The sequence below is a fragment of the Brachyhypopomus gauderio genome, unplaced genomic scaffold, assembly GCF_052324685.1.
Source record: "Brachyhypopomus gauderio isolate BG-103 unplaced genomic scaffold, BGAUD_0.2 sc50, whole genome shotgun sequence".
Taxonomy (NCBI): Eukaryota; Metazoa; Chordata; class Actinopteri; order Gymnotiformes; family Hypopomidae; genus Brachyhypopomus; species Brachyhypopomus gauderio.
Window position 1 is genome coordinate 444,669 of NW_027506875.1, and position 27,645 is coordinate 472,313.

Genomic DNA, 27,645 nt, shown 5'->3' on the forward strand with positions numbered 1-27,645 from the left:
GGGACCGGAGACAGGGAGACAGGCCAAGAGCTGGGCCGGGACACGGCATGACACGGGACACAGGGGGGCAGGACAGGGCCAGGGCGAGGCACAGGAGCAGGACTGGACCGGACAGGACTGGGGACAGACACTGGAGCGGGGCCAGGGGACAGGGCAGAGGTAAACACTGAGGCAAACACGGCCTGGACGATGGTGACGGGGACAGGAACAAGGTGGGTAACAACTTGGGGAACAGACACGGGGACGGGGACAGAGACGACACCACAGGAAACAGACACAGGAACAGGAACATGGACACGAACAGACACAACCACGGGGACAGGGACCAAAACAAAACCAGGGACGGGACCAGGGAGCAAGGGGAACACGGCCAACGGAACATAGGAGGTACATGGCGGAGCAGGGGGAACACAAAGTCCATGCCCAACAGGGGGCAGCACAGTCTCTTGGGGCACAGGCGCGGCCGGGCGGCGGGCAGCGGGCACAGGCGCGGCCGGGCGGCGGGCAGCGGGCACAGGCGCGGCCGGGCGGCGGGCAGCGGGCACAGGCGCGGCCGGGCGGCGGGCAGCGGGCACAGGCGCGGCCGGGCGGCGGGCAGCGGGCACAGGCGCGGCCGGGCGGCGGGCAGCGGGCACAGGCGCGGCCGGGCGGCGGGCAGCGGGCACAGGCGGAGCCGGGCGGCGGGCAGCGGGCACAGGCGGAGCCGGGCGGCGGGCAGCGGGCACAGGCAGGGTCCGCTGGCGGGCAGCGGGAACAGGCAGGGTCCGCTGGCGGGCAGCGGGAACAGGCAGGGTCCGCTGGCGGGCAGCGGGAACAGGCAGGGTCCGCTGGCGGGCAGCGGGAACAGGAACCGGCGTGGACGACCCCTCCTGGGTCGCGGGGACAGGAACCGGCGTGGACGACCCCTCCTGGGTCGCGGGGACAGGAACCGGCGTGGACGACCCCTCCTGGGTCGCGGGGACAGGAACCGGCGTGGACGACCCCTCCTGGGTCGCGGGGACAGGAACCGGCGTGAACGACCTCTCCTGGGTCGCGGGGACAGGAACCGGCGTGGACGACCCCTCCTGGGTCGCGGGGACAGGAACCGGCGTGGACGACCCCTCCTGGGTCGCGGGGACAGGAACCGGCGTGAACGACCTCTCCTGGGTCGCGGGGACAGGAACCGGCGTGGACGACCCCTCCTGGGTCGCGGGGACAGGAACCGGCGTGGACGACCCCTCCTGGGTCGCGGGGACAGGAACCGGCGTGAACGACCTCTCCTGGGTCGCGGGGACAGGAACCGGCACGGACTGCCTACGGGCAGCGGGGACAGGAACAGGCACGAACTGCCTACGGGCAGCGGGGACAGGAATCCGAGGTGAGGAGATGCACTCGGGGGCCGGAGCCACCAAGCCGACGTTCTCGGGGGGCGGAACCGCCATGCTGACGTCCTCGGGGGGCGGAACCGCCAAGCCGACGTCCTCGGGGGGCGGAGCCACCATACTGACGTCATCGGGGGGCGTGTCCGCCAAGCCGACGTCCTCGGGGGGCGGAGCCACCATACTGACGTCATCGGGGGGCGTGTCCGCCAAGCCGACGTCCTCGGGGGGCGGAGCCACCATACTGACGTCATCGGGGGGCGTGTCCGCCAAGCCGACGTGGCTTGTACTCCCCCCCAAAAAATACTTGGGGGTGTCGTGTGGAGTAGCCGGCGGGATCAGCGGCGGTAGGTCCTCTTCCTCAGGGTCCGGGTTGAGCCTGGAAGAACACACAGACACAGAAGCCCCTCGGCGGCTCTCTCTGCGACGGCTCCGCCTCCTCTGAGGCGTCGGGAGCTCGCAGAAGCCATCGAGAGCCAACCGAGGGTTTAGCAAACGCCAGTCTGTGCACTCAATCCGTCTGCCCGCGACTTGTACTATAGGTTTCTCCTCCCTATAGTGATCAAGCCGGGCAGACACGTAGCGCTCAACAGGAGTCTCGACGCGAAAGCCAGTCGAAAACGAAAGTGACTGGGCTTTCGTTGGTGCGCGTCGAGACTTCCGTGTTCCCACAGCGCCAGGGGAATTTCTGTCTCTGGTTCGTTCACACTGTGATATCGGAGAGTTGAACTGGACCGAACCAGCCAACATCTCATCGCAGCGATTAAACTCACCAGAGTCTCGCTCCCTCGCTGTGTCCTTGTAAGATCCGTGATTATGTAACGATCTGCGCGGGGCAGAACAGGGAGGCGGACACAAGCGCTGAGGAGAGCGAGATTTAATACAGGGAATACCAAAAGCAGAGTCGTAGTGGCAGGCAGGGGTCATAACGGGAAGGCAGTCCATACAAGAAATAACAACAGACATACTCGGACAGATAAACCAAACACGACGGGGAAACACGGAACAGGCAGGAATGCAGGCAGCGGAAACAATACTCACAACGAACAGGTATAACAAAGCACAAGGCACGAAGTAGACAAAATCACGGATACTGGACTGGGGAAATACTGGGACTTTATACATAGAAACTAAAACAAGGAACAGGTGATAACAATGACACGGGGGCGTGGTAACAAACGAGGAATCACGGAGACAACGAGCAGGGCGGGATAAACAGGCAAGAACACAGACACGAGGGAACCCAGAGTGACAGCTACGAGAGGGGGCGTTGCCCTACGTGACACATGTAATATTTCATGCAGCAGTAATATCCTCCATCATTTTCAGATTAGTATTCTTTATCAACATTCTTACTTACTTTTTAGTGCTCTTAATTTGTGAGGGGTTAGAGGGGGCCTGGGGGTTGTCTTTGTTGTTGGACAACTTTTACCCTCCAGACTCCGGTTGGCCAAAATGTTTGTGCCCCAAATGCACACTGCCAGCTCCTTCACAAACAAGCTGTCCTTGCTGTTTCCTTGGACTCTCTTCCACTGATTTGTATTGATGTAAATTCCTTCACCAATGTGCGTCTGTGTGAAATTTTATTTTATTTCACGATTATATGTAAATCATATCAGTATAATCAAAGACAATACCACCGTTACTGTACATTTATAATTAAATCTAAAATAACCTTTCTTCTTCTGAAGCTTGCTCTTTCTGTTGGCTTATTTCTACTGCAAATATAAAATAATTTAATAATTATTACCTTACTTTTGGTAAATGACAGTTGTAGAATGATTAAATAGTACAATATTATTGTGCATGTCTCTTATCTCTTATCAGAGATAGGATGAATGTATAAGTGTAACCAAGTCATTCATGTTTTATTAGCAATATACTTACCAACTGTTGCTTGAGGAGTGTTTAATGGGGGTGACAAGTTGGATTGCCCTGAAATGTATAATATAATGATAATAAATCTTCAGTACAAGTTTGTATCACAGATTAAATGAACATTAACTAGGGCTTTTTTATTAGACAATAGGTAGACGCAACAAGCTGTTAGTGTTATATGCAACAAAACCACAAACACCTTCTCAAGCAAAACAGATAATGTTCAAAATATAATAACAACAGTAATAGTAATAGCAGTATAACTGAAAGGTCTTACTAATTGTTTGAGGGGTGTCCATAAAATCAGGAAGGCTGTTATTCTCTATAACATAAATGAGACCTTAAATGTAATTCACTGTCATTACATTCAATAAATAGTACAGCTTTAAATTCCAGTTTAGATAAAATGATAACGATTGTTTTGTGTTTTGTGAGGCAGCCTTTTAGGAAAGAAGGGTGAGTGTTACAAACTTACCAGGAAGGATTTTGGAGACCAAACACTTTTGGAGTTCAGTGTTCAATTTTCTCAGTTGTTCCAGTTCACTAATGGCTTCTTGATATTTATGCCCAAGTACTGTGTGCTTCTTCTTTAATTCATCAAATTCAGATTTGGCAATTAATTCATCATCACTGCCACTAGATGTTTCATCATCCAGCAGAATCCTCTGCCTCTTTGATTGACTATTAGAGGCACACAGTGGCTGGATTCTTTTCTGGCTTTGCCGCTCTTAAAAAAATTCCATTAGTGAGGCCCGCTTTCCCTCAATAATGCTTGCCTTTTGTGACATCTGCAAATAATAATAGCACATAACATCTCACTTGCTCTTATCATATATATATATATTAGGGATGCAAATTATCGATTAATTCATTAATCGTTAGTTGACTGATCTTATCGATCGACTTTCGATTAATCGATAAGCGGGGTTTTTCACCTGAATTTCAGTGTTTCAATAGGGCTTTTAAAAATATCAGCTAAATATACTGCTCAAAAAAATTAAGGGAACACTAAAATAACATCCTAGATCTCAATTAATAAAAATCTTTGAAATCAGTTGAAAATCTCTCATTTCTACCTGTTGTCTGTTCCATTTGCACAAGAGCAGTTGAAATTGATTCACAATCAGTGTTGCTTCCTATCTGAACACGAAGTGTGGATGACTTGGAGTTACATTGTGTTGTTTAAGTGTTCCCTTTATTTTTTTGAGCAGTGTAGTTAAAACACTTTGTTCAAAAAGTATATATTATGATAATTATATTGTATTATATTATATATTGCTCAAGTAATTATGCATGAGGAAATTTTTATGGTATAACAAAATACATTCTTTCATTTTAAAAAAGGAATAAATTAAGGACTGGCTCAGTTCAATTTGAAACATTAGACATTAAAAAAAATGTTTAAAAAAAAGAAGAAATTAAATAGAGAGCCAAACAGAATATTATTGAGCCCATGTTTGGACAATGTTTCTAGCTTTGTAGTGAACACATGCTGTAACGCGACCGGAGAGTGCCCAAGTTTCCACAACATCATTGAGCTTGTCAGTTAAACTGTCAGCAGTGTGTCTATCCGACATGTTCGTCGTAATCAGCACTGCAGATTTTAGCTGCCAGTTCTCGTCAGTGTAGTGGCACGTCACAGTAATGTAACTTTCTGTTGTTAGAGCCGTCCAACAATCTGTTGTAAGGGCTACAGTAGTAGCAGTAGATAGCTTTGTTTTTAGCTCACTCGTATTTTTTTGTAGCGAGCTTCGAAAACGCTCGCCTTCCCAGTGTAGCTGTGATTTTAGGTTGACCAGGTGCACTGGTGATATGCAGGACAGCTGCATGCATGGTGTTCAAATGATAATTGAGTGAGCTAGTGGAACTGTTGTACTTCAATACCGCATTACACACAGAACATTTGACTTCTTTGCCTAAATTAACAATGTTGAAATTGTAGCGACTACTACTCCTCGCACCGCACGTCTTTTCGCCCGCTTCATTTTGTTTTCCACTCTGGTCTTTCGCGACACGTGTTCACCTCTCGTTCTTACGCTCTGTTCAAGTTAATACAGGAGCGCTCTCTAATGATTAATCGTGATTAATACATTTTGATCGAGTAACGTCTTAATCGACAATTAATCGAAAGTCGATTAATCATTTGCATCCCTAATATATATATATATATATATATATATATATATATATATATATATATATATATATATATGCATGCACATATATACTTACAGCAGTATTTTCAATTTCTTTCCTTTCTGAGTTTCTCTGGCTCTCCACAGGATTTTACTCCAGTAACTTTGGAACCCGAATCCTTTTCCCTGCACCTAGAATGTCCTCTATTTCTTCAGAAGTGTCTGTGAAGAAAAATATGTAACACTTTAAACCGTAATACTGGTCAGGCACACTCAAGTCTTCCCTCTTATAATTTTTATATATGATTATATAAAATTTATATACAAAAAATTAATACAAACATTTATATTATGCTCAGTTTCTTTTTCATGCTGAATGTCGAACCCAGAATGATAGTTTAATCATTGAATGTTCAGTATTTGTCTTATACAAATGGCTCAGCTAAAACATGAAAATCACAGTTTACAGACCTCCGTGTTTAATTATAATTAAAGAGCAGATATTGTCAGTGCACTTGCGGCATTTTGGCCCTCAAAAGGGAAGTGAAAAGTTCTCCACCAACATTCTCAGTTAAGTATTACCCAAGAACAGGTAGAAGGCAGCCTTTCGGTTAAATCGTGCCCTTTTAAACTTGATCAACTAATATGATTCTCAGACCAGACTAATTATAAGAATGTAAAAAATGAAAGACAACGCATGGGATGTTGCATCGGCTGTTGGTGCAGAAGGTAAGTCTTTTGTTTTATAAATATATTTTAACGAGCAAGGTGGTCCATGGTCGCCAGGCTACCGCACGCGACACAACTAACTATATAAAGGCTTATTAGGTCTTATTAGGTTCGTAGATGATGTTACTGAGTAACCCTCTTAATGGTAACACGAGTAGCACAACCTGCTAACTAATATCCAGTCTTGACAGTGTAGACAGCTTCATACAGACAGATCAAAGTAACATTTAATGAACAGACCACGGACGATTTTGATCGCCGCGACAGGTAATGTTTTGTAGATCCCGGTTCGGGTAACTTGTAGCCAAATTGTATCAGATAGCGACAAGTTTAACTCACGTCGTACGTCAAACAAAATGTTGAATTGTTATTATTATACGATATACTATTATTCTGTATTATAAAAACGTTAGCTACTTACCTTTTAGCATCAAGATTTGGCCAGCGAATAACTCCCCTTTCCACAGAATCCAGTATGTGTGTACTGCAGAATAGTCTTCTGTATTTTTTGGGTCAAAGTTTTTGATGTCTTTAATATGTACAATATTTTTTACTCCGTCGTCGATGTATTGTACGTAGGCAAACATTTTATTAATGCGAAAAAATCTTAAGGAAAGAACAAGGAAAAATATGAGAGAGCTAGGTGGCTAACAAACTTGTAATGGTATTCGAACGCAGCCTCCATTCGAACAATTCTGAGGCTCGCGCAGCTCATCAGTGCAGGACATTAAAGTATGACACGGTGATGCGATTTTATAGCCAGCAATAATGAGGACACACAGACACATACATATATAATTATGCTGTGTGTGTGTGCGTGCGTGTGAATATGTGTATATATATTAGTGGTGGGCCGTTAACGCCGATAACGGCCGACCACTAATTAAATTTAACTCGCTTGCAGACCGTTTTTATCTGTATATATATTCATGAACATTTACCTGACGCATTTTAATGTTGCTTTGTATTTCAGGTTTGAAAAGTGCTGGAATTTAGGCTAAAGTACATTAAAATGTTGAAATTACGTTAACAAATACGAGCCTCTTGTAATTCCAGGACTAAACATGAGAGAACGTGAAGACGTTAAGATTGGGCGTTTTGAAAATAAACAACCATTAAATAATGTGATAAAAAGCGAATTATTTCGAGTATATGTATTAATATTTAACTTAATTATGTTTATCGTGCTGGAAAATATTGAAATGGACCTTTAAAGTGCCGTACAAGTGCTTTAATTCCACCTTGTATAGGTGTATGAACCCGGCAAACGTGACTTTGTCGATCGCGCTGTAGCGCGGCGCGCGCGCGAAGTTACAAAATTCGAGAGGTGCACGACCTCGCGCACGGTCAGAGCCACAGCGATTACGTCATTTTCGCCGCGCGGACCCTCGCGCCGCTCGCGGCGCGTCAAGTATAAACCAGGCATTAACATCACCCAGGATGACTAAACAACAAACTCGAGTATATGTATAAATATTTAACTTAATTAAGTTTACCGTGCTGGGAAATACTGAAATGGACCTTTAAAGTGCCGTACAAGTGCTTTAATTCCACCTTGTATAGGTGTATGAACCCGGCAAACGTGACTTTGTCCATCGCGCTGAAGCACGGCGCGCGCGAAGTTTTACAAAATTCGAGAGGTGCACGACCTCGCGAACGGACAGCGCGCGAGGCCCTCGCGCACGGGCGGAGCCACAGCGATTACGTCATTTTCGCCGCGCGGACCCTCGCGCCGCTCGTGGCGCATCAAGTATGAACCAGCTTAAAGCCTGCCCTGCTGGAAAAACCAGCTCATACCATCTTAAGCCAGCTTAAGCTGTGTTTTGGAACCTGGTAGCTGGTTTGTAGCTGGTAGCTGGTTAAACCATTCAAAACCAGCTGTTAGCTGGTTCATAGGTGGTAGCTGGTTTATAGCTGGTTACACCATCTTAAACCATCTTGTTGCTGGTGGGTGGTTTTACTGTCCAAAACCAGCTTGTACCTGGTATTCTGTAAAATAACTAGTATTTTAAATTTACAATTAACCTTTGATAGCTTGTTGCAGAACTGTCAAGTGACCAGAATATTATACAATGTGCCTCAACCATGGTCGTGGATTTTCTGTCTGGAACATTTTGATGTTTTCCTAAATGACAATTAAATTAGGCATGCTGGAGGAGAGCAACACTAAAACAAGCAGGGAATGTTTAAACATGTGCACACCTGCCCTAACACCTATGCTTTACTGTTAATAGACCAGTTTGCAAAATAGGCAAGAAACAAAGACTATTTTAAAAGACAACTCAAAAATATTTATTTTTCTTAATTTACTGAGAAATTATTATAACAGCTGCTTTAATAAAATGCTATTTGTACAAACGACATTTTAAACAAGTAATATAATTTTATCAAATAACAAATAATGTACTTATTGATTTTGTTTTTTTTTTGTTTTTTGTTGATGTCTTGGATTTTTTCTGTAACACAACGTCCAAATTTTCCTGCTCTGGTCCTTAGCTCGAACTCTTCCAGGTTTTTTGTCTCGAGCCACTTTTGGAAGCAATCTTTAACAAAACAAAATAAAGCAAAATGTCATGAGAAAACTTTAATATGCATAAAATATGCATGTTACTGCACAACAATAAAATCATATAGTTTTCTAAAGACTTCAAAAACTATTTACTTGAAACAAAGTACAAATCATTTACTTGCATGTATAGGCCTTCTCAGAGGAGCTAAACTCCTAAATGTGAGGTATAAACTTCTAGCCTATATGAAGACTAGATAACCTGCTCAAAGGCCACATGACTATTATTATGAACAGTTTTATTAAATGTCAACATTTTGCACAGAAGATATGTATAAGATTATTAGCAGGTCATTGAGAAATTTTAATAAAATTCAAGTGTCCTGGTCCAAAAGAGACACATGTAATATTTCATGCAGCAGTAATATCCTCCATCATTTTCAGATTAGTATTCTTTATCAACATTCTTACTTACTTTTTAGTGCTCTTAATTTGTGAGGGGTTAGAGGGGGCCTGGGGGTTGTCTTTGTTGTTGGACAACTTTTACCCTCCAGACTCCGGTTGGCCAAAATGTTTGTGCCCCAAATGCACACTGCCAGCTCCTTCACAAACAAGCTGTCCTTGCTGTTTCCTTGGACTCTCTTCCACTGATTTGTATTGATGTAAATTCCTTCACCAATGTGCGTCTGTGTGAAATTTTATTTTATTTCACGATTATATGTAAATCATATCAGTATAATCAAAGACAATACCACCGTTACTGTACATTTATAATTAAATCTAAAATACCCTTTCTTCTTCTGAAGCTTGCTCTTTCTGTTGGCTTATTTCTACTGCAAATATAAAATAATTTAATAATTATTACCTTACTTTTGGTAAATGACAGTTGTAGAATGATTAAATAGTACAATATTATTGTGCATGTCTCTTATCTCTTATCAGAGATAGGATGAATGTATAAGTGTAACCAAGTCATTCATGTTTTATTAGCAATATACTTACCAACTGTTGCTTGAGGAGTGTTTAATGGGGGTGACAAGTTGGATTGCCCTGAAATGTATAATATAATGATAATAAATCTTCAGTACAAGTTTGTATCACAGATTAAATGAACATTAACTAGGGCTTTTTTATTAGACAATAGGTAGACGCAACAAGCTGTTAGTGTTATATGCAACAAAACCACAAACACCTTCTCAAGCAAAACAGATAATGTTCAAAATATAATAACAACAGTAATAGTAATAGCAGTATAACTGAAAGGTCTTACTAATTGTTTGAGGGGTGTCCATAAAATCAGGAAGGCTGTTATTCTCTATAACATAAATGAGACCTTAAATGTAATTCACTGTCATTACATTCAATAAATAGTACAGCTTTAAATTCCAGTTTAGATAAAATGATAACGATTGTTTTGTGTTTTGTGAGGCAGCCTTTTAGGAAAGAAGGGTGAGTGTTACAAACTTACCAGGAAGGATTTTGGAGACCAAACACTTTTGGAGTTCAGTGTTCAATTTTCTCAGTTGTTCCAGTTCACTAATGGCTTCTTGATATTTATGCCCAAGTACTGTGTGCTTCTTCTTTAATTCATCAAATTCAGATTTGGCAATTAATTCATCATCACTGCCACTAGATGTTTCATCATCCAGCAGAATCCTCTGCCTCTTTGATTGACTATTAGAGGCACACAGTGGCTGGATTCTTTTCTGGCTTTGCCGCTCTTTTAAAATTTCCATTAGTGAGGCCCGCTTTCCCTCAATAATGCTTGCCTTTTGTGACATCTGCAAATAATAATAGCACATAACATCTCACTTGCTCTTATCATATATATATATATATATATATATATATATATATATATATATATATATATATATATATATATATATATATATATATGCATGCACATATATACTTACAGCAGTATTTTCCATTTCTTTCCTTTCCGAGTTTCTCTGGCTCTCCACAGGATTTCTCTCCAGTAACTTTGGAACCCGAATCCTTTTCCCTGCACCTAGAATGTCCTCTATTTCTTCAGAAGTGTCTGTGAAGAAAAATATGTAACACTTTAAACCGTAATACTGGTCAGGCACACTCAAGTCTTCCCTCTTATAATTTTTATATATGATTATATAAAATTTATATACAAAAAATTAATACAAACATTTATATTATGCTCAGTTTCTTTTTCATGCTGAATGTCGAACCCAGAATGATAGTTTAATCATTGAATGTTCAGTATTTGTCTTATACAAATGGCTCAGCTAAAACATGAAAATCACAGTTTACAGACCTCCGTGTTTAATTATAATTAAAGAGCAGATATTGTCAGTGCACTTGCGGCATTTTGGCCCTCAAAAGGGAAGTGAAAAGTTCTCCACCAACATTCTCAGTTAAGTATTACCCAAGAACAGGTAGAAGGCAGCCTTTCGGTTAAATCGTGCCCTTTTAAACTTGATCAACTAATATGATTCTCAGACCAGACTAATTATAAGAATGTAAAAAATGAAAGACAACGCATGGGATGTTGCATCGGCTGTTGGTGCAGAAGGTAAGTCTTTTGTTTTATAAATATATTTTAACGAGCAAGGTGGTCCATGGTCGCCAGGCTACCGCACGCGACACAACTAACTATATAAAGGCTTATTAGGTCTTATTAGGTTCGTAGATGATGTTGCTGAGTAACCCTCTTAATGGTAACACGAGTAGCACAACCTGCTAACTAATATCCAGTCTTGACAGTGTAGACAGCTTCATACAGACAGATCAAAGTAACATTTAATGAACAGACCACGGACGATTTTGATCGCCGCGACAGGTAATGTTTTGTAGATCCCGGTTCGGGTAACTTGTAGCCAAATTGTTTCAGATAGCGACAAGTTTAACTCACGTCGTACGTCAAACAAAATGTTGAATTGTTATTATTATACGATATACTATTATTCTGTATTATAAAAACGTTAGCTACTTACCTTTTAGCATCAAGATTTGGCCAGCGAAAAACTCCCCTTTCCACAGAATCCAGTATGCGTGTACTGCAGAATAGTCTTCTGTATTTTTTGGGTCAAAGTTTTTGATGTCTTTAATATGTACAATATTTTTTACTCCGTCGTCGATGTATTGTACGTAGGCAAACATTTTATTAATGCGAAAAAATCTTAAGGAAAGAACAAGGAAAAATATGAGAGAGCTAGGTGGCTAACAAACTTGTAACGGTATTCGAACGCAGCCTCCATTCGAACAATTCTGAGGCTCGCGCAGCTCATCAGTGCAGGACATTAAAGTATGACACGGTGATGCGATTTTATAGCCAGCAATAATGAGGACACACAGACACATACATATATAATTATGCTGTGTGTGTGTGCGTGCGTGTGAATATGTGTATATATATTAGTGGTGGGCCGTTAACGGCGTTAACGCCGATAACGGCCGACCACTAATTAAATTTAACTCGCTTGCAGACCGTTTTTATCTGTATATATATTCATGAACATTTACCTGACGCATTTTAATGTTGCTTTGTGTTTCAGGTTTGAAAAGTGCTGGAATTTAGGCTAAAGTACATTAAAATGTTGAAATTACGTTAACAAATACGAGCCTCTTGTAATTCCAGGACTAAACATGAGAGAACGTGAAGACGTTAAGATTGGGCGTTTTGAAAATAAACAACCATTAAATAATGTGATAAAAAGCGAATTATTTCGAGTATATGTATTAATATTTAACTTAATTATGTTTATCGTGCTGGAAAATATTGAAATGGACCTTTAAAGTGACGTACAAGTGCTTTAATTCCACCTTGTATAGGTGTATGAACCCGGCAAACATGACTTTGTCGATCGCGCTGAAGCGCGGCGCGCGCGCGAAGTTACAAAATTCGAGAGGTGCACGACCTCGCGCACGGTCAGAGCCACAGCGATTACGTCATTTTTGCCGCGCGGACCCTCGCGCCACTCGCGGCGCGTCAAGTATAAACCAGGCTTTAACATCACCCAGGATGACTAACACTAGGACTACCACCATTTTAATTCCAAACTTTTCTACCTGGCCTCCACCAGGGGGTAGTTCTGGGGACATTTGCATCCCATTAGGCCACCCTTTGTTATGTACATGCAGCCACTTATAGGTAGACGGGGAGTGGGTGGAGGGGGGGGGTGATGGTGTGAACCATCAGTTCATTGTTCTGCTGTGTGTTCACTGACTCAGATAGAGAAGAAAAAACTCTGGCCTCCCCTTGGGAAGATTGAGGGAGATTGTCTTTGTGTTTGGATGAATATGGATGTCCAGTGTAGCAGCAGTTGGTGCAGCATTGCAGTGGACATTTGAGCTGTGTTTTTTCTGCCCTTCCCTTTTTATAATATAAATAATCTTTATTTCTATAGCACCTTTCATACATACATGCATGTGCTAAAAACTACTGAAAATAAGGTTTGTGGGTGTATGTGTGTGAGGGTGTGTGTGGGTGTATATGTGTTTGGGTGAATATGGATGCCCAATGTAGCAGCAGTTGGTGAAGCATTGCAGTGGTCATTTGAGCTGTGTTTTTTTCTGCCCTTCCCTTTTTATAATAATTAATAATAATAATCTTTATTTCTATAGCACCTTTCATACATTCATGCAACTCAAAGTGCTAAAAACTACTGAAAATAAGGTGTCCAATATAGATGTCCAATGTAGCAGCAGTTGGTGAACCATTGCAGTGGTCATTTGAGCTGTGTTTTTTTTCTGCCCTTCCCTATTTATAATAAAAATAATAATAATAATCTTTATTTCTATAGCACCTTTCATACATTCATGCAACTCAAAGTGCGCGAAACCGCTTTCAGGACATCATGCGGCACCTACGCTTTGACGACAAGGACACACGCCATGAACGAGCTGCAACTGACCGGTTTGCTGCAATTTCTAATATTTGGAAATCTTTCGTTGGCAACTGCATCACTTCGTACCACCCAGGAAGGCATATCACCATAGATGAGCAACTTTTCCCATCCAAGACCCGTTGCTGTTTTGTTCAGTATATAGCCACAAAACCAGACAAGTTTGGGATAAAGTTCTGGGTGGCATGTGACCTGAAAACCAAGTACGTATCCAACATCATCCCATACCTTGGTAAAGACTCCAGTCGTCCCACAGGGGAAAGACTGTCAGAAAATGTGGTGATGAAGCTTATGGAGCCATTTATGGACAAAGGAAGAACTGTTACCACAGACAAATTTTTCACCTCACTGTCACTAGCAAAACGATTGCTAGGCCGGAAGACCACCCTCCTTGGCACAGTAAACAGGATTCGTCGTGAGCTTCCAGACTCTGCCAAAAAGACTTTGGTCCGTGAGGAATTCAGCACATTCAGTTTTCAACCTCTGGTGCCACACTGACCGTTTACGCACCCAAATGTAGAAAGACTGTCTGCATCCTCAGTACCATGCACAGTACGGTGGAGACTGGGAACACACAAAAAAAAGCCAAACACAATCACAGACTACAACTCCCTAAAATGTGGTGTGGATATAATGGACCAGATGGTACGAAAGTACACTGTGCGTTGTGGCGTTGGCCAGTCGCTGTGTTTTATAATATGATTGACATTGCAGCACTGAATGCCTATGTGCTTTTTCAAGCATGCACTGGGGTAAAGGAGAGACGGTCGGAGTTTTTGGTCAATCTTACAGAAGAGCTTGCACAGGCTCATGTGGCAGCCAAGGAGGTGGCCAAGGAAAAGGCTCAGCAGCAGCAACCACCCACACCTGACACAGGGAAAAGGGCATGGTGCCAGGTCAAGTGTTGTTGCAAAAGTAACCGTGCCACTAATCGTTGTGTGTCTTGTGATAGGTTCACATGTGGCAAGTGCAGAAAGGAGATGATGTGGCAGTGCCAGGTGTGTGCAGAATATTCATAGGTGTATTTATATATACACCTGTATACCAATAAAGCTAACTTGATTATAAATTTCTGGCAATGTTGACTTTTTTTGGGGGTGGGGGTGGCTTCACCAATTCACCTTCACCTTGTTCCAGAGGACCATTTCTTCTGGACCTGCATATTCCCACCTCCACCCCTCCCCATACAAACACACAAACAGTACTCCTACATTTAGAATCAATGTAATGGACTCATTTTCATAACACTGGTATGGCTGAACAGGCTACTCTCTGTGTGATGATGGTGGTGGTACAGAATTGTTTTCTGATCCTTACATAAAAATAAAGTTGTCCTCCAAAGAAGGTGTGGGGGGGTGGAGGTAGGCCAAAAAAAGAGAGTAGGGAGAGAAAAGTAAATTTTCTATTTTTGTTTGCCAGTTATGGCTGTTGTGTTTTTGAAAGAGACACACTGCAAAAAGTACCATCTTGATAAGTTAAAATTGCTCAAGAATATTATTCCTTTTCAAGTAGCTGAAGGTTTTTTGTATAAATTTATGTAAAAATATCTTTACCTATACCTATTGACAGTTTTAACTACTTAAAATAAGGTTAAAAAATCTGAGCCATTTTGAATAATCAATATGCCACTATAATTCAAATATTATGTTTGTGTCAATTTCACATTATTTCAACCTTCCACAAATCAAATCTCAAACATGGTCCTGAGTTGAGCAGACTTCTGCCAAGAGAGGTTGCAGTCTCATGAGGCAGACAAAGGTGTGTATTGAAAGGTGTGTCAACAGCAACCACCCACAGCTGACACACGCCTCATTTACAAACAAATACTGAACATTCAATGATTAAACTATCATTCTGGGTTCGACATTCAGCATGAAAAAGAAACTGAGCATAATATAATTGTTTGTATTAATTTTTTGTATATAAATTTTATATAATCATATATAAAAATTATAAGAGGGAAGACTTGAGTGTGCCTGACCAGTATTACGGTTTAAAGTGTTACATATTTTTCTTCACAGACACTTCTGAAGAAATAGAGGACATTCTAGGTGCAGGGAAAAGGATTCGGGTTCCAAAGTTACTGGAGAGAAATCCTGTGGAGAGCCAGAGAAACTCAGAAAGGAAAGAAATTGAAGATACTGCTGTAAGTATATATGTGCATGCATATATATATATATAAAGCCAGAAAAGAATCCAGCCACTGTGTGCCTCTAATAGTCAATCAAAGAGGCAGAGGATTCTGCTGGATGATGAAACATCTAGTGGCAGTGATGATGAATTAATTGCCAAATCTGAATTTGATGAATTAAAGAAGAAGCACACAGTACTTGGGCATAAATATCAAGAAGCCATTAGTGAACTGGAACAACTGAGAAAATTGAACACTGAACTCCAAAAGTGTTTGGTCTCCAAAATCCTTCCTGGTAAGTTTGTAACACTCACCCTTCTTTCCTAAAAGGCTGCCTCACAAAACACAAAACAATCGTTATCATTTTATCTAAACTGGAATTTAAAGCTGTACTATTTATTGAATGTAATGACAGTGAATTACATTTAAGGTCTCATTTATGTTATAGAGAATAACAGCCTTCCTGATTTTATGGACACCCCTCAAACAATTAGTAAGACCTTTCAGTTATACTGCTATTACTATTACTGTTGTTATTATATTTTGAACATTATCTGTTTTGCTTGAGAAGGTGTTTGTGGTTTTGTTGCATATAACACTAACAGCTTGTTGCGTCTACCTATTGTCTAATAAAAAAGCTCTAGTTAATGTTCATTTAATCTGTGATACAAACTTGTACTGAAGATTTATTATCATTATATTATACATTTCAGGGCAATCCAACTTGTCACCCCCATTAAACACTTCTCAAGCAACAGTTGGTAAGTATATTGCTAATAAAACATGAATGACTTGGTTACACTTATACATTCATCCTATCTCTGATAAGAGATAAGAGACATGCACAATAATATTGTACTATTTAATCATTCTACAACTGTCATTTACCAAAAGTAAGGTAATAATTATTAAATTATTTTATATTTGCAGTAGAAATAAGCCAACAGAAAGAGCAAGCTTCAGAAGAAGAAAGGGTATTTTAGATTTAATTATAAATGTACAGTAACGGTGGTATTGTCTTTGATTATACTGATATGATTTACATATAATCGTGAAATAAAATAAAATTTCACACAGACGCACATTGGTGAAGGAATTTACATCAATACAAATCAGTGGAAGAGAGTCCAAGGAAACAGCAAGGACAGCTTGTTTGTGAAGGAGCTGGCAGTGTGCATTTGGGGCACAAACATTTTGGCCAACCGGAGTCTGGAGGGTAAAAGTTGTCCAACAACAAAGACAACCCCCAGGCCCCCTCTAACCCCTCACAAATTAAGAGCACTAAAAAGTAAGTAAGAATGTTGATAAAGAATACTAATCTGAAAATGATGGAGGATATTACTGCTGCATGAAATATTACATGTGTCTCTTTTGGACCAGGACACTTGAATTTTATTAAAATTTCTCAATGACCTGCTAATAATCTTATACATATCTTCTGTGCAAAATGTTGACATTTAATAAAACTGTTCATAATAATAGTCATGTGGCCTTTGAGCAGGTTATCTAGTCTTCATATAGGCTAGAAGTTTATACCTCACATTTAGGAGTTTAGCTCCTCTGAGAAGGCCTATACATGCAAGTAAATGATTTGTACTTTGTTTCAAGTAAATAGTTGTTGAAGTCTTTAGAAAACTATATGATTTTATTGTTGTGCAGTAACATGCATATTTTATGCATATTAAAGTTTTCTCATGACATTTTGCTTTATTTTGTTTTGTTAAAGATTGCTTCCAAAAGTGGCTCGAGACAAAAAACCTGGAAGAGTTCGAGCTAAGGACCAGAGCAGGAAAAAAAACAAAAAAAACAAAATCAATAAGTACATGATTTGTTATTTGATAAAATTATATTACTTGTTTAAAATGTCGTTTGTACAAATAGCATTTTATTAAAGCAGCTGTTATAATAATTTCTCAGTAAATTAAGAAAAATAAATATTTTTGAGTTGTCTTTTAAAATTGTCTTTGTTTCTTGCCTATTTTGCAAACTGGTCTATTAACAGTAAAGCATAGGCGTTAGGGCAGGTGTGCACATGTTTAAACATTCCCTGCTTGTTTTAGTGTTGCTCTCCTCCAGCATGCCTAATTTAATTGTCATTTAGGAAAACATCAAAATGTTCCAGACAGAAAATCCACGACCATGGTTGAGGCACATTGTATAATATTCTGGTCACTTGACAGTTCTGCAACAAGCTATCAAAGGTTAATTGTAAATTTAAAATACTAGTTATTTTACAGAATACCAGGTACAAGCTGGTTTTGGACAGTAAAACCACCCACCAGCAACAAGATGGTTTAAGATGGTGTAACCAGCTATAAACCAGCTACCACCTATGAACCAGCTAACAGCTGGTTTTGAATGGTTTAACCAGCTACCAGCTACAAACCAGCTACCAGGTTCCAAAACACAGCTTAAGCTGGTCAAGCTGGTTAACCAGCTTGACCAGCTTAAGATGGTATGAGCTGGTTTTTCCAGCAGGGCAGGCTTTAAGCTGGTTTATACTTGAAGCCTGGTTTATACTTGACGCGCCGCGAGCGGCGCGAGGGTCCGCGCGGCGAAAATGACGTAATCGCTGAGGCTCCGCCCGTGCGCGAGTGCCTCGCGCGCTGTCGCTGCACGAGGTCGTGCACCTCTCGAATTTTGCAACTTCGCGCGCGCCGCGCTTCAGCGCGATCGACAAAGTCATGTTTGCAGGGTTCATACACCTATACAAGGTGGAATTAAAGCACTTGTACGGCACTTTCAAGGTCCATTTCAATATTTTCCAGCATGATAAACATAATTAAGTTAAATATTGACACGCCGCGAGCGGCGCGAGGGTCCGCGCGGCGAAAATGACGTAATCGCTGAGGCTCCGCCCGTGCGCGAGTACCTCGCGCGGTCGTGCACCTCTCGAATTTTGTAACTTCGCGCGCGCGCTGCGCTTCAGCGCGATCGACAAAGTCATGTTTGCAGGGTTCATACACCTATACAAGGTGGAATTAAAGCACTTGTACGGCACTTTCAAGGCGCGGCGAAAATTACGTAATCGCTGAGGCTCCGCCCGTGCGCGAGTGCCTCGCGCGGTCGTGCACCTCTCGAATTTTGTAACTTTGCGCGCGCTGCGCTTCAGCGCGATCGACAAAGTCATGTTTGCAGGGTTCATACACCTATACAAGGTGGAATTAAAGCACTTGTACGGCACTTTCAAGGTCCATTTTAATATTTTCCAGCATGATAAACATAATTAAGTTAAATATTGACGCGCCGCGAGCGGCGAGGGTCCGCGCGGCGAAAATGACGTAATTGCTGAGGCTCCGCCCGTGCGCGAGTGCCTCGCGCGCTGTCGCTGCGCGAGGTCGTGCACCTCTCTAATTTTGCAACTTCGCGCGCGCGCCGCGCTTCAGCGCCATCGACAAAGTCATGTTTGCAGGGTTCATACACCTATACAAGGTGGAATTAAAGCACTTGTACGGCACTTTCCCACTGCGCAAAGATACGTTGAAACGACGTCTTTTCCAAGTCATTTTTGCACGTCGGATTTTGGTCCCCTGAAGGTGCAGACTGTGACGCCAGATGACGTCTTTTTTCCGACGTCTTCTGCACGTCGTGTATCGACGACCCCGGGACGTCCGGATAAGGGCCATTTCTAGTCCAAATGAAGTCTTGTGTAGGTCTTTTTTTGCGTAAAACGTTGACTCCTTTTAGACATCGTTTTTATAAGCCTACCAACAGCTATTTCTAAATAGAGCTGTAATATCGAAGGAAATGCTTTCTTAAAACACAATTTCCATGGGGATTCATAGTTTCTGTGCACAACTAGTGCCATTTTAGAAGGTAGCATTTTGTCCTGGTAAATTTTCCTAGCTTCCTTTCCGTCGCAGCAGATAACTGGAAACGTATACAAAAGTGTAAGGTTCAAATCTGCTGAGCCTAACGAACTTCAGAAAGATGAACGGGAACAATAAACAGGTCCGCCACCTTCTGGCACCAGTTACACACGTTACAATTGTATATGCTTTACAAATAAATCACATGAATGGCATTTCCAATTTCTTTCCACCTTCATTTTTATTGATCACTGGCCAAAACGCCAACTTATAAAAGTAGTAATGTCTGTGGTAAATTCCATCCAATACGTGAGTAGCTAGCTAGCATTTTGGCTAACGTTAAAACGTAACAAACCTTACAAAAATCCATTACAAAAGTACAAGGTAATGTGATTATATCTATTGATCTGTTACTACAACATATAAACATTTTAGGTTAATATTTTGAGGTTTGTTAAAGACCAGGGGTGGGTTTCCCGATAACGAACGATCTTAGAAAGTTACGAACAACTTTAAGAACGACGTAACTTTAAGAACGCCAAATTTACGAGTGTTTCCCAAAAGCCTTCGTAGTCTCCAAATTTACGAACGAGTTCTAAGTAGTTCTTAGTTGACTCCGCCTCTGCAGCTGCACTGGAAAATCTCCGCTAGTCGAAAACCGAACCACCGATTTACATACATTTTTTCATAATTACGCCGCAAAAGCATCATTGGCAAAATGACAATCATAAAAACTAACAACTAATAAGTGTTGACATTTCAAGTATAAGGAAAACATGAGTAGAACATATTATTACCTTTGCAATTGTGACCGATCGTTGGCTTTTATCAAGGCTATAAATAGGGCACACAATTAACCTTTCACACGTTATTCAAAACCCTGGCAAACAAGCAGAGAAAATGAAACTTTCTGTCGAGTGAACTGAGCCAAAAACAAAAGTATAGTCTACTGTTTTCAATAGCTCGAGGAAGTTAATCAAATTCAGAAAAAAACAAAAAAAAAAAAACTGTAGTCAAGTCAAAAATAAGGGGGCAGGACTCAGAAAGGAGAGGGCTAAGACTGGTGGAGGTCAAATGTCCACAAGTGCCTTCACTGTTGAGGAGGAGAAGGCACTGGGGATAATGGGCCCCACAGCTACTGAAGGAATACCAGGGGATTTGATACAAGCTTCATAGTGGATACCCACTGTCAGCTAGTATATATATATATATATATATATATATATATATATATATATATATATATATATATATATATATTTTAAACTATATATATATATATTTTTTAAATATAAATATATTTTAAACTATATATATATATATATATATATATATATATATATATATATATATATATATATATATATATATATATATATATATCTTTTTGCTGCATGGCGAAGCAATACTTTAGTAACAGCATGCACACATTTATGTCAGCTTTGCTTAGTCCGTGGGCATCACCAACAGTCTGCAGAACAGTCTGTGGCATAAAATCGGAGGGCGGTCAGTAACTGCGTCGTGGAGCTAAGGGCAAAATTCTGTATTCAGGCGAACTACATGGCTTCGTGGATTACGTCGTCTTCTTAAATTATGTCTTCTATTCAAAGCCAGTACTCTGAAGAGCTGCTATGTTCATCACACAAGCACAATTGCTAGCCTTAATCCAAGTTACTTATATGTGCTACCGATTAATCAATCCATTTTATTGGTTAAGTTAAAACAAGCTTAACAGGCCAACTTGTATCCATTTATTTGCAAAGAATACATTAATTTTGAGTCTGAAACGCTGTTGACTGCACGATGACGAACGGAGAGACTTAATTAAATATTGGGAAGATATAAACTAATGCTAAATAATTCAAAGTAGTACATTTGATTTCTGTTGACACATTGTGGTATATGCGATGTAAATACTTCAAAAGAAAATAGGCTACTAGGCTAATTATACACATAAACGCAAAGGTAGTAATGCCGTGATTAAAACCCGCGCGAGTGAAATTAGCGCCTCTATCATTTTTGAAGTAGAACTGCACGAGAGCTTCGAGTTAAGAAGTACTTAGTGAGTTACGAATGGGTCCGGAGATTCTTAACTTACGAACGACTCTAAGAACGACGTAAGTTACGAAGAGTTTCGGGAAACACTCGTAAATTTAAGAATATTCGTAAGTACGAGGTTACGAAGTACTTAGAGTTACGAACGTTTCGGGAAACCCACCCCAGTTGTTAATGTTACCTTGAAATCGCCAGTAAATAACTGTAAAAAGTAACGGATTTCTTTTTAATTTAAACTCCTAAATGCGCGAGGCAACTCGCTCGAGCTTTTTATGTAGGCTCACTTTTGTATCATAGTCAATTGATTGTATTTAACATAATAGTTATACATAAATATTATATATAAACAAATATTTTGATAATACATACATTTTCTTATACGTGTCTACATTAAATAATGTATAATAATATGGATTTATTACAGTTCACAGGCTGCACCATTGAGGACATGGAGTTTTAGGTTGACGGAGTCGAGCAAAAGTGTTTATCGCCCAAAAGACAAATTTTCTCATACCGCTTTACTCAACATTTAGAAATGTTCATTAATATAAAAAAAACAAATATTATGTATCATGTACATTTCTGTACCCTTCTTAGACGTCTCCGTGACGTTGAAATTCCGACGTTCAAGTGTTTAACTGCATATCGACGTCCAAGTGGGGTCATAGTTAGACGTCCAAATAACGGACCTAGTTTGCACGTCGAGTAGAAGTCCAGAATTGGTCTTGGACCGACGGACGCAATATAGACTTGATCTGCACGTCCATAAGACGTCTAATGTTTAGTGGGTTCAAGGTCCATTTCAATATTTTCCAGCTTGATAAACATAATTCAGTTAAATATTGACACGCCGCGAGCGGCGCGAGGGTCCGCGCGGCGAAAATTACGTAATCGCTGAGGCTCCGCCCGTGCGCGAGTGCCTCGCGCGGTCGTGCACCTGTCGAATTTTGTAACTTCGCGCGTGCGCTGCGCTTCAGCGCGATCGACAAAGTCGTGTTTGCAGGGTTCATACACCTATACAAGGTGGAATTAAAGCACTTGTACGGCACTTTCAAGGTCCATTTCAATATTTTCCAGCATGATAAACATAATTAAGTTAAATATTAATACATATACTCGAAATGATTCAAAATAATTCGCTTTTTTATCACATTATTTGATGGTTGTTTATTTTCAAAACGCTCAATCTTAACGTCTTCACGTTCTCTCATGTTTCGTCCTGGAATTACAAGAGGCTCGTATTTGTTAACGTAATTTCAACATTTTAATGTACTTTAGCCTAAATTCCAGCACTTTTCAAACCTGAAACACAAAGCAACATTAAAATGCGTCAGGTAAATGTTCATGAATATATATACAGATAAAAACGGTCTGCAAGCGAGTTAAATTTAATTAGTGGTCGGCCGTTATCGGCGTTAACGGCCCACCACTAATATATATACACATATTCACACGCACGCACACACACACAACATAATTATATATGTATGTGTCTGTGTGTCCTCATTATTGCTGGCTATAAAATCGCATCACCGTGTCATACTTTAATGTCCTGCACTGATGAGCTGCGCGAGCCTCAGAATTGTTCGAATGGAGGCTGCGTTCGAATACCATTACAAGTTTGTTAGCCACCTAGCTCTCTCATATTTTTCCTTGTTTTTTCCTTAAGATTTTTTCGCATTAATAAAATGTTTGCCTACGTACAATACATCGACGACGGAGTAAAAAATATTGTACATATTAAAGACATCAAAAACTTTGACCCAAAAAATACAGAAGACTATTCTGCAGTACACGCATACTGGATTCTGTGGAAAGGGGAGTTATTCGCTGGCCAAATCTTGATGCTAAAAGGTAAGTAGCTAACGTTTTTATAATACAGAATAATAGTATATCGTATAATAATAACAATTCAACATTTTGTTTGACGTACGACGTGAGTTAAACTTGTCGCTATCTGATACAATTTGGCTACAAGTTACCCGAACCGGGATCTACAAAACATTACCTGTCGCGGCGATCAAAATCGTCCGTGGTCTGTTCATTAAATGTTACTTTGATCTGTCTGTATGAAGCTGTCTACACTGTCAAGACTGGATATTAGTTAGCAGGTTGTGCTACTCGTGTTACCATTAAGAGGGTTACTCAGCAACATCATCTACGAACCTAATAAGACCTAATAAGCCTTTATATAGTTAGTTGTGTCGCGTGCGGTAGCCTGGCGACCATGGACCACCTTGCTCGTTAAAATATATTTATAAAACAAAAGACTTACCTTCTGCACCAACAGCCGATGCAACATCCCATGCGTTGTCTTTCATTTTTTACATTCTTATAATTAGTCTGGTCTGAGAATCATATTAGTTGATCAAGTTTAAAAGGGCACGATTTAACCGAAAGGCTGCCTTCTACCTGTTCTTGGGTAATACTTAACTGAGAATGTTGGTGGAGAACTTTTCACTTCCCTTTTGAGGACCAAAATGCCGCAAGCGCACTGACAATATCTGCTCTTTAATTATAATTAAACACGGAGGTCTGTAAACTGTGATTTTCATGTTTTAGCTGAGCCATTTGTATAAGACAAATACTGAACATTCAATGATTAAACTATCATTCTGGGTTCGACATTCAGCATGAAAAAGAAACTGAGCATAATATAAATGTTTGTATTAATTTTTTGTATATAAATTTTATATAATCATATATAAAAATTATAAGAGGGAAGACTTGAGTGTGCCTGACCAGTATTACGGTTTAAAGTGTTACATATTTTTCTTCACAGACACTTCTGAAGAAATAGAGGACATTCTAGGTGCAGGGAAAAGGATTCGGGTTCCAAAGTTACTGGAGAGAAATCCTGTGGAGAGCCAGAGAAACTCAGAAAGGAAAGAAATTGAAGATACTGCTGTAAGTATATATGTGCATGCATATATATATATATATATATATATATATATATATATATATATATATATATATATATATATATAATATATATATGATAAGAGCAAGTGAGATGTTATGTGCTATTATTATTTGCAGATGTCACAAAAGGCAAGCATTATTGAGGGAAAGCGGGCCTCACTAATGGAAATTTTAAAAGAGCGGCAAAGCCAGAAAAGAATCCAGCCACTGTGTGCCTCTAATAGTCAATCAAAGAGGCAGAGGATTCTGCTGGATGATGAAACATCTAGTGGCAGTGATGATGAATTAATTGCCAAATCTGAATTTGATGAATTAAAGAAGAAGCACACAGTACTTGGGCATAAATATCAAGAAGCCATTAGTGAACTGGAACAACTGAGAAAATTGAACACTGAACTCCAAAAGTGTTTGGTCTCCAAAATCCTTCCTGGTAAGTTTGTAACACTCACCCTTCTTTCCTAAAAGGCTGCCTCACAAAACACAAAACAATCGTTATCATTTTATCTAAACTGGAATTTAAAGCTGTACTATTTATTGAATGTAATGACAGTGAATTACATTTAAGGTCTCATTTATGTTATAGAGAATAACAGCCTTCCTGATTTTATGGACACCCCTCAAACAATTAGTAAGACCTTTCAGTTATACTGCTATTACTATTACTGTTGTTATTATATTTTGAACATTATCTGTTTTGCTTGAGAAGGTGTTTGTGGTTTTGTTGCATATAACACTAACAGCTTGTTGCGTCTACCTATTGTCTAATAAAAAAGCCCTAGTTAATGTTCATTTAATCTGTGATACAAACTTGTACTGAAGATTTATTATCATTATATTATACATTTCAGGGCAATCCAACTTGTCACCCCCATTAAACACTCCTCAAGCAACAGTTGGTAAGTATATTGCTAATAAAACATGAATGACTTGGTTACACTTATACATTCATCCTATCTCTGATAAGAGATAAGAGACATGCACAATAATATTGTACTATTTAATCATTCTACAACTGTCATTTACCAAAAGTAAGGTAATAATTATTAAATTATTTTATATTTGCAGTAGAAATAAGCCAACAGAAAGAGCAAGCTTCAGAAGAAGAAAGGGTATTTTAGATTTAATTATAAATGTACAGTAACGGTGGTATTGTCTTTGATTATACTGATATGATTTACATATAATCGTGAAATAAAATAAAATTTCACACAGACGCACATTGGTGAAGGAATTTACATCAATACAAATCAGTGGAAGAGAGTCCAAGGAAACAGCAAGGACAGCTTGTTTGTGAAGGAGCTGGCAGTGTGCATTTGGGGCACAAACATTTTGGCCAACCGGAGTCTGGAGGGTAAAAGTTGTCCAACAACAAAGACAACCCCCAGGCCCCCTCTAACCCCTCACAAATTAAGAGCACTAAAAAGTAAGTAAGAATGTTGATAAAGAATACTAATCTGAAAATGATGGAGGATATTACTGCTGCATGAAATATTACATGTGTCTCTTTTGGACCAGGACACTTGAATTTTATTAAAATTTCTCAATGACCTGCTAATAATCTTATACATATCTTCTGTGCAAAATGTTGACATTTAATAAAACTGTTCATAATAATAGTCATGTGGCCTTTGAGCAGGTTATCTAGTCTTCATATAGGCTAGAAGTTTATACCTCACATTTAGGAGTTTAGCTCCTCTGAGAAGGCCTATACATGCAAGTAAATGATTTGTACTTTGTTTCAAGTAAATAGTTTTTGAAGTCTTTAGAAAACTATATGATTTTATTGTTGTGCAGTAACATGCATATTTTATGCATATTAAAGTTTTCTCATGACATTTTGCTTTATTTTGTTTTGTTAAAGATTGCTTCCAAAAGTGGCTCGAGACAAAAAACCTGGAAGAGTTCGAGCTAAGGACCAGAGCAGGAAAATTTGGACGTTATGTTACAGAAAAAATCCAAGACATCAACAAAAAACAAAAAAAAACAAAATCAATAAGTACATGATTTGTTATTTGATAAAATTATATTACTTGTTTAAAATGTCGTTTGTACAAATAGCATTTTATTAAAGCAGCTGTTATAATAATTTCTCAGTAAATTAAGAAAAATAAATATTTTTGAGTTGTCTTTTAAAATTGTCTTTGTTTCTTGCCTATTTTGCAAACTGGTCTATTAACAGTAAAGCATAGGTGTTAGGGCAGGTGTGCACATGTTTAAACATTCCCTGCTTGTTTTAGTGTTGCTCTCCTCCAGCATGCCTAATTTAATTGTCATTTAGGAAAACATCAAAATGTTCCAGACAGAAAATCCACGACCATGGTTGAGGCACATTGTATAATATTCTGGTCACTTGACAGTTCTGCAACAAGCTATCAAAGGTTAATTGTAAATTTAAAATACTAGTTATTTTACAGAATACCAGGTACAAGCTGGTTTTGGACAGTAAAACCACCCACCAGCAACAAGATGGTTTAAGATGGTGTAACCAGCTATAAACCAGCTACCACCTATGAACCAGCTAACAGCTGGTTTTGAATGGTTTAACCAGCTACCAGCTACAAACCAGCTACCAGGTTCCAAAACACAGCTTAAGCTGGTCAAGCTGGTTAACCAGCTTGACCAGCTTAAGATGGTATGAGCTGGTTTTTCCAGCAGGGCAGGCTTTAAGCTGGTTTATACTTGAAGCCTGGTTTATACTTGACGCGCCGCGAGCGGCGCGAGGGTCCGCGCGGCGAAAATGACGTAATCGCTGAGGCTCCGCCCGTGCGCGAGTGCCTCGCGCGCTGTCGCTGCACGAGGTCGTGCACCTCTCGAATTTTGCAACTTCGCGCGCGCGCCGCGCTTCAGCGCGATCGACAAAGTCATGTTTGCAGGGTTCATACACCTATACAAGGTGGAATTAAAGCACTTGTACGGCACTTTCAAGGTCCATTTCAATATTTTCCAGCATGATAAACATAATTAAGTTAAATATTGACACGCCGCGAGCGGCGCGAGGGTCCGCGCGGCGAAAATGACGTAATCGCTGAGGCTCCGCCCGTGCGCGAGTGCCTCGCGCGGTCGTGCACCTCTCGAATTTTGTAACTTCGCGCGCGCGCTGCGCTTCAGCGCGATCGACAAAGTCATGTTTGCAGGGTTCATACACCTATACAAGGTGGAATTAAAGCACTTGTACGGCACTTTCAAGGCGCGGCGAAAATTACGTAATCGCTGAGGCTCCGCCCGTGCGCGAGTGC

At 40.4% G+C, this 27,645-nt stretch overlaps 3 protein-coding genes and 1 long non-coding RNA gene across 7 annotated transcripts in view; 1 reads left to right on the forward strand and 3 right to left on the reverse strand.

Annotated features, from left to right (window-relative positions):
• Window positions 1-27,645, reverse strand: part of LOC143487782 (uncharacterized) — a 98,919-nt gene that overhangs the window by 5,414 nt on the left and 65,860 nt on the right. The window lies entirely within an intron of this gene.
• On the reverse strand, window positions 3,033-4,012 carry LOC143487812 (uncharacterized). 2 transcript variants are annotated; one of them, XR_013124377.1, is made up of 4 exons: window positions 3,712-4,012; window positions 3,514-3,558; window positions 3,246-3,293; window positions 3,033-3,076 (listed from the first exon to the last, which is right to left on the reverse strand). It is a non-coding gene; the product is annotated as an uncharacterized LOC143487812 (long non-coding RNA). The 2 variants fall into 2 exon arrangements; XR_013124376.1 differs by lacking the exon at window positions 3,033-3,076 and having other exon boundaries at window positions 3,118-3,293.
• On the reverse strand, window positions 8,472-12,378 carry LOC143487798 (BEN domain-containing protein 5-like). 2 transcript variants are annotated; one of them, XR_013124368.1, is made up of 7 exons: window positions 11,579-12,378; window positions 10,526-10,650; window positions 10,075-10,387; window positions 9,877-9,921; window positions 9,609-9,656; window positions 9,082-9,292; window positions 8,472-8,643 (listed from the first exon to the last, which is right to left on the reverse strand). XR_013124368.1 is itself a non-coding variant. In XM_076986968.1 (7 exons), exons 1-7 carry the CDS (start codon window positions 11,742-11,744, stop codon window positions 9,074-9,076), a joined length of 960 nt encoding a protein of 319 aa, XP_076843083.1. In that variant the 5' UTR covers window positions 11,745-12,378; the 3' UTR covers window positions 8,975-9,073. The 2 variants fall into 2 exon arrangements, 1 of the variants encoding a protein (XP_076843083.1); XM_076986968.1 differs by lacking the exon at window positions 8,472-8,643 and adding an exon at window positions 9,396-9,439 and having other exon boundaries at window positions 8,975-9,292.
• On the forward strand, window positions 23,111-26,474 carry LOC143487811 (BEN domain-containing protein 5-like). 2 transcript variants are annotated; one of them, XM_076986996.1, is made up of 8 exons: window positions 23,111-23,338; window positions 24,267-24,391; window positions 24,527-24,839; window positions 24,993-25,037; window positions 25,258-25,305; window positions 25,475-25,518; window positions 25,622-25,832; window positions 26,271-26,474. In XM_076986996.1, the coding sequence occupies exons 1-8, from the start codon at window positions 23,173-23,175 to the stop codon at window positions 26,411-26,413; spliced, it is 1,095 nt and encodes a 364-aa protein (XP_076843111.1). In that variant the 5' UTR covers window positions 23,111-23,172; the 3' UTR covers window positions 26,414-26,474. The 2 variants fall into 2 exon arrangements, 1 of the variants encoding a protein (XP_076843111.1); XR_013124375.1 differs by lacking the exon at window positions 25,475-25,518.

Bases quoted from the DNA above. Each gene is read 5' to 3' on its own strand.
- LOC143487798 (XM_076986968.1), bottom strand. From the start codon at position 11,744: ATGTTTGCCTACGTACAATACATCGACGACGGAGTAAAAAATATTGTA. The intron at 10,388-10,525 runs GTAAGTATATAT...TATTATTTGCAG, and splicing joins AAGAAATGGAAAATACTGCT to ATGTCACAAAAGGCAAGCAT. The intron at 9,922-10,074 runs GTAAGTTTGTAA...TTTATGTTATAG, and splicing joins GGTCTCCAAAATCCTTCCTG to AGAATAACAGCCTTCCTGAT.
- LOC143487811 (XM_076986996.1), top strand. From the start codon at position 23,173: ATGTTTGCCTACGTACAATACATCGACGACGGAGTAAAAAATATTGTA. The intron at 24,392-24,526 runs GTAAGTATATAT...TATTATTTGCAG, and splicing joins AAGAAATTGAAGATACTGCT to ATGTCACAAAAGGCAAGCAT. The intron at 25,519-25,621 runs GTATTTTAGATT...AATTTCACACAG, and splicing joins AAGCTTCAGAAGAAGAAAGG to ACGCACATTGGTGAAGGAAT.